We start from the raw sequence: 6,000 nt of genomic DNA, 5'->3' as shown, positions 1-6,000 counted from the left end.
ACAAGAAGTGGAAAGGCCAGGAACATTGCTTGTGTGATCAGAGGATGGAAGCAGTTATCGTCACAGCAGATGTGAAGCGAAGCAAAGAGAAGTGTCATTAAAAAACAATTGCCCTTTTGACCCCCAGAAAATATAAAACCAAAAGTTTCTCTCACCGAGCAATCAAGTCCATTCTCCCTCCTCTGTCTTCTCCTCCCTCCACCTCTCCCTCCTCCGTCTTCTCCTCCCTCCACCCCCCCCCATCCTCTACCTTCCTTTCTCCACCTCTCCCCCTCCCTCCCTCTACCTACACCATCTCTCCCTCCCCTCTCGCTCGCTCCCTCCCTCTCTGTCAACTACTGTAGCCCTAGAAGAGTCAGAGGACCGCCTCTCTTCCTAAAAATGAATACCAAAGAGAAAGAGTGAGAGAGCGAGCGCAGCCTCACATGGCTGAGGATTGAACTCTAAACCACCCCGTCGGTTAGTCTCAGGTGGCGTTTTCTTCCTCGTCTTCCATATGGTAGTTGAGAGTGATGACAGCACTGACGAAGTCTCCCAGCTCTACGAAGTCAGCTGTGATGATGTTGATGCCGCTCTCTCCCGGCCTCTGGGCACGGATCCACAGCATCATACTTGGAAGAGCCCTGCAGGGGAAAACATGCAGACACCTGCATCACTGTCTTTTGTGAATTCTAAGTGTTATACTTAGCCACTGAAAAGGATGGGGGTAAGGAGAGAGAGAAACTGTCCTCAGGTGGGTTCAGAGGTGGCTGTTTTGTTTTGAGTGGTTCCGACCCCTTGAGTTTTTCCACATTTTGTTACATCAGAGAAAACATATTGGGTGAAAAGCCAGATATGTTTCCTCCTGCCACAACCTGAAGGACGGCCATTGAAAAGTGCAATGTCAATAATATTTGCCTTCGTAACTTGCGATGTGGCTTCTCAGTCATGTTGTGACTGGCCTACTACGGATTTAATCTATTATTATTATTCTCATTAATATTGTTGTAAATACAATATATTAATATTGTTGTAAATACTATATTTGTGTAACGTCTGCTTCCAACTCACATCCTCAAACACGTAGATCCCCTGAACGCAGCTCACTCTCCAGATCCCAATCACCTGAATTCTAATCACCTGTTCACACACCTGTATGTCATTATCACACACTATTTAGTTCAGTTCTTTGCACCCCATCACTGAGGTATTGTTTGTTTTGTGACACGTTTTTCAGAGCGCTGGTTTCCCCGTGAGTTACTCCTCCTGTGTATGATAGTGAGGCAGGCATAAACTAACGACACCTTTTGCCAATTCCCTGCCTGTACTTTAGCCTATGGGATTTCCTGTTATCTACCTCTTGACTGATCTCCCGGACTACATTATTAGCCTTTTCCCTGCCTGTACTGTTTCCCTTTTGGACCCCCTGTGTATGACCACCTGCCTCCTCCTGTGGTCCTTCGCAATAAACACCTGCTGCACCCTGCGCTTTAAACTAGCTCTCTGTCTCCCCTCGTGTTCATTACAATTTGACCATTTTCCTGTCCTGCTAGCCATTCAAAATGTAACGATTACTTTTGGATGTCAGAGTAAAAAGTACAGAATTTTCTTTAGGAATGTAGTGAAGTAAAAGTTGCATTTGTCAAAAATCTAAATAGTAAAGTACAGATACCCCAAAAAACTACTTATGCAGTACTTTAAGGTATTTTTACACCACTGATAAGTTAGGGCTACAGCGACTGCTAGGACAGATGTCCCAGCTGCAACTCCAATTTGCACTGAGAGGTGTGAAAGCCCTTGAACCCAACAATGGAAACAGAATCATAACCTCCCCCTCCCAAATGCAGAGGCCTCTGAGGCCCTCTGCCCCATGGCTTCCTTACCTCCCAGTGCAGAGCTCGTCAGGGACAATCCAGAGACACAATTTGCAGACTGCTAACATACTGGGAAGATTAACCAATACAATTTTCCACAGACATTCCCCTGGCATGGCACACAGTTATACGAGCACACTACCTCTCCGTCGGGAAAGGATATTGGCAGGGGGGGGGATTAGAATAACATCATCACGCCTGCCCAGACCCACCTGTTCTCACCTGCTCTCCGCCACATATCTGCTAATTGCACCATTTCTCTCCGTCACCGATGCGCTTTCAATGTTTAGATAATGAAGCGTACGATTGTTCCATTGTCTTAATGATGGAGGATTGTTTGATTTACAGTTAAGTATCCGTTTTTTTTCAAGAAAATTAACGAGGAGAGTATCGTGCAACCCATCGGGTATCTCATAGCCCCCTCAGATAACGTCTTGAAGTATGCAGACAGATTAAAAAGTAAAATTACATAGTAATATTTCTGACAGCCAATGTTCTAACTCCAACCATAACTTTTGGGCTTTATAGCATTCCCAGAAGGCACGTCTTATGGACTCATTGTTGGGTTTACACTTAAGACAGAACTGTCGCTGTGCTGGATCTGAAAATATCTACATTTAACAGTCCAAAATTGCCTTTTAATGCTGTTATTAATGTAAATGTATGCCTTTAGTTTTCATATGTGATCCAGTTGATCAGTGTATTCTGAAAAGCTCTCCAACGATTGTTACATAGTGTTGTGTTTTATAGGAGTGATAGTTTTTTTCTTCCATATTGGTATAGTGTTCTTAACTATGAAGTTGTTAATATTCTTAACTTTATTCTTTGAAAACAGACACGTGAAAACATTCTGGGAGGTGAGCATGTGCATCTTCAATATGTACCCATTGTTCCTATTAAGTGCGTTTAACAATATGTCTCAAGTAAAAGCCTTGGCTGGCAAGTTAAAGTTAACTTTTCGGTTCATATAGCATTATGAGATGAAAGGGAGTTCCATGCAATAATGGCTCTATATTATACTGTATGATCACTTTAATTTGTTCTGGTTTGTGAAAAGGACTGTGAAGACCCCTGGTGGCATGTCTGATGGGGTAAGTGTGTGTCAGAGCTGTGTGTAAGTTGACTATGCAAACCATTTGGACATTTCAACTCATTATTCTTTCTTATAAAAGCAGTAGTGATGCAGTCAGTCTCTCCTCAACTCTCAGACAAGAGAGACTGGCATGCATAGTATTTATGAATGATTACAATGAAGAGCAAGACATTCCGCTTTGTCCTGGGCCAGCTGCAGCTTAACTAGGTCTTTCTTTGCAGCACTTAACCACATGACTGGACGATAATCAAGATAAGACAGAACTAGAGCCTGCAGGACTTTGTGGAATGTGGTGTCAAAAAAAGCAGATAGTATTATGAAACCCTCCACATCTTTACAACTTTTGAATCTATATGTTTTGACCATGAGTTTACAATCTAAGAAATGTAGTCTCAACGTCATCAACAGTCACACCACTCATTACCAGATTCATCCTATGTCTAGAGTTTAGGGAATGAGTTGTACCAAATACAATGTTCTTGGTTTTAGAGATGTTCAGGACCAGTTTATCACTGGCCACCCATTCCAAAACTGACTGCAACTCCTTGTTAAGTGTTTAAGTGACTTCATTAGCTGTGTGTGTGTGTGTGTGTGTGTGTGTGTGTGTGTGTGTGTGTGTGTGTGTGTGTGTGTGTGTGTGTGTGTGTGTGTGTGTGTGTGTGTGTGTGTGTGTGTGTGTGTGTGTGTGTGTGTGTGTGTGTGTGTGTGTGTGTGTGTGTGTGTGTGTGTGTGTGTGTGTGTGTGTGTGTGTGTGTGTGTGTGTGTGTGTGTGTGTGTGTGTGTGTGTGTGTGTGTGTGTGTGTGTGTGTGTGTGTGTGTGTGTGTGTGTGTGTGTGTGTGTGTGTGTGTGTGTGTGTGTGTGTGTGTGTGTGTGTGTGTGTGTGTGTGTGTGTGTGTGTGTGTGTGTGTGTGTGTGTGTGTGTGTGTGTGTGTGTGTGTGTGTGTGTGTCCCACCATCTCTTTTCAGTCTTATGTTCCAACATTAAACTTTTTTTTTTACATTGGATACAAGTATAAAGTCCAGGCTTCAAATCATACACCATACAACTTTACAAAATAAAAACATACAATGCTTTCTTTACTTATTTGTTTGTTCATGCATAAATGCAATGGCTCACTGTTCACCCAATTTGCCAATGAAGTAATAATTAAAATAATTGGCAACATCAAATGGTTTGGTGATGAGTTGAATTTGTCTTTATGCCCAACAATTTCATTTAAAGTACTCCAAATGTGTTTTTCCATCATTCTTTATATCACTGATATTGGCTTCACAATACAGTTATTTTTGTTTAGTTTAATCACATAATTTCTCAACTTGCAGTTAGTCGGCCACTCAGATGTGCAGCCAGACTTAGCCATTATTTTTGCCCCATCTCTTTCAACCATACAGCTTTTCAATTCCTCATCAATCCATGGAGCTTCAACAGTTCTAACAGTCAGTTTCATAACAGGTTCATTTGAATAAATAATTGGAAGAAGCAATTTCATAAATTCATCAAGTGCAAATTCTGGATGCTCCTTATTAATCACATCAGACCAACACATATTTTTTTACATCATGGACATCAGACACAGCAAAAAAAATTGTATGATCTCTTATACATTATTTTAGGCCCAGCTTTTGGAACTGTGTCTCTCCTAGATATAACCACTATATTGTGATCACCACATCCAATGGGTACAGATGCAGTAGAACTCTGCACTAGCTGTATTAGTAAACATGTGATCACCACATCCAATGGGTACAGATACAGTAGAACTCTGCACTAGCTGTATTAGTAAACATGTGATCACCACATCCAATGGGTACAGATGCAGTAGAACTCTGCACTAGCTGTATTAGTAAACATGTGATCACCACATCCAATGGGTACAGATACAGTAGAACTCTGCACTAGCTGTATTAGTAAACATGTGATCACCACATCCAATGGGTACAGATACAGTAGAACTCTGCACTAGCTGTATTAGTAAACATGTGATCACCACATCCAATGGGTACAGATACAGTAGAACTCTGCACTAGCTGTATTAGTAAACATGTGATCACCACATCCAATGGGTACAGATGCAGTAGAACTCTGCACTAGCTGTATTAGTAAACATGTGATCACCACATCCAATGGGTACAGATACAGTAGAACTCTGCACTAGCTGTATTAGTAAACATATGATCACCACATCCAATGGGTACAGATACAGTAGAACTCTGCACTAGCTGTATTAGTAAACATGTGATCACCACATCCAATGGGTACAGATACAGTAGAACTCTGCACTAGCTGTATTAGTAAACATGTGATCACCACATCCAATGGGTACAGATACAGTAGAACTCTGCACTAGCTGTATTAGTAAACATGTGATCACCACATCCAATGGGTACAGATGCAGTAGAACTCTGCACTAGCTGTATTAGTAAACATGTGATCACCACATCCAATGGGTACAGATGCAGTAGAACTCTGCACTAGCTGTATTAGTAAACATGTGATCACCACATCCAATGGGTACAGATACAGTAGAACTCTGCACTAGCTGTATTAGTAAACATGTGATCACCACATCCAATGGGTACAGATACACTAGAACTCTGCACTAGCTGTATTAGTAAACATGTGATCACCACATCCAATGGGTACAGATACAGTAGAACTCTGCACTAGCTGTATTAGTAAACATGTGATCACCACATCCAATGGGTACAGATACAGTAGAACTCTGCACTAGCTGTATTAGTAAACATGTGATCACCACATATGGATGTTATTTTCCTATAGTGTTTGTAAACACCCTGTCAAGTTGATTAAAAACCTGAACCAGATTACAGGCACTGGTTACAGTGAGAAGCTTCCTCTTGAGCTGACCTCTGTTTACATCACATACACTGAACAATATGAAGCAGATCTACAGTGGCTTTCTGAATGTTCTGATGATAGCAAGTTAATGATTTCATGAACATTATTTCTGATGCTATATTAATATGAGCCATTTTCAGCACTTTCCTGGGTAGTTTCTCAGAGATACAGTCGTGGCCAAAAGTTGAGAATT

At 41.5% G+C, this 6,000-nt stretch overlaps 1 protein-coding gene across 1 annotated transcript in view; it reads right to left on the bottom strand.

Moving 5' to 3' along the window:
* Positions 1–291: 291 nt before the first annotated feature.
* The window catches only part of LOC118357953 (PI-PLC X domain-containing protein 3-like), an 81,936-nt gene continuing 76,227 nt past the window's right edge, over positions 292–6,000 (bottom strand). Inside the window, exon 6 of the mRNA XM_052479138.1 lies at positions 292–623. Coding sequence (XP_052335098.1) covers positions 467–623 — 157 coding nt within the window. The 3' untranslated portion in view covers positions 292–466. The remainder of the gene's footprint in view (positions 624–6,000) is intronic.

The sequence above is a fragment of the Oncorhynchus keta genome, chromosome 25, assembly GCF_023373465.1.
Source record: "Oncorhynchus keta strain PuntledgeMale-10-30-2019 chromosome 25, Oket_V2, whole genome shotgun sequence".
Taxonomy (NCBI): Eukaryota; Metazoa; Chordata; class Actinopteri; order Salmoniformes; family Salmonidae; genus Oncorhynchus; species Oncorhynchus keta.
Note: the sequence above shows the minus strand (reverse complement) of the source record. Positions and strands in the feature narration are given on the sequence as shown.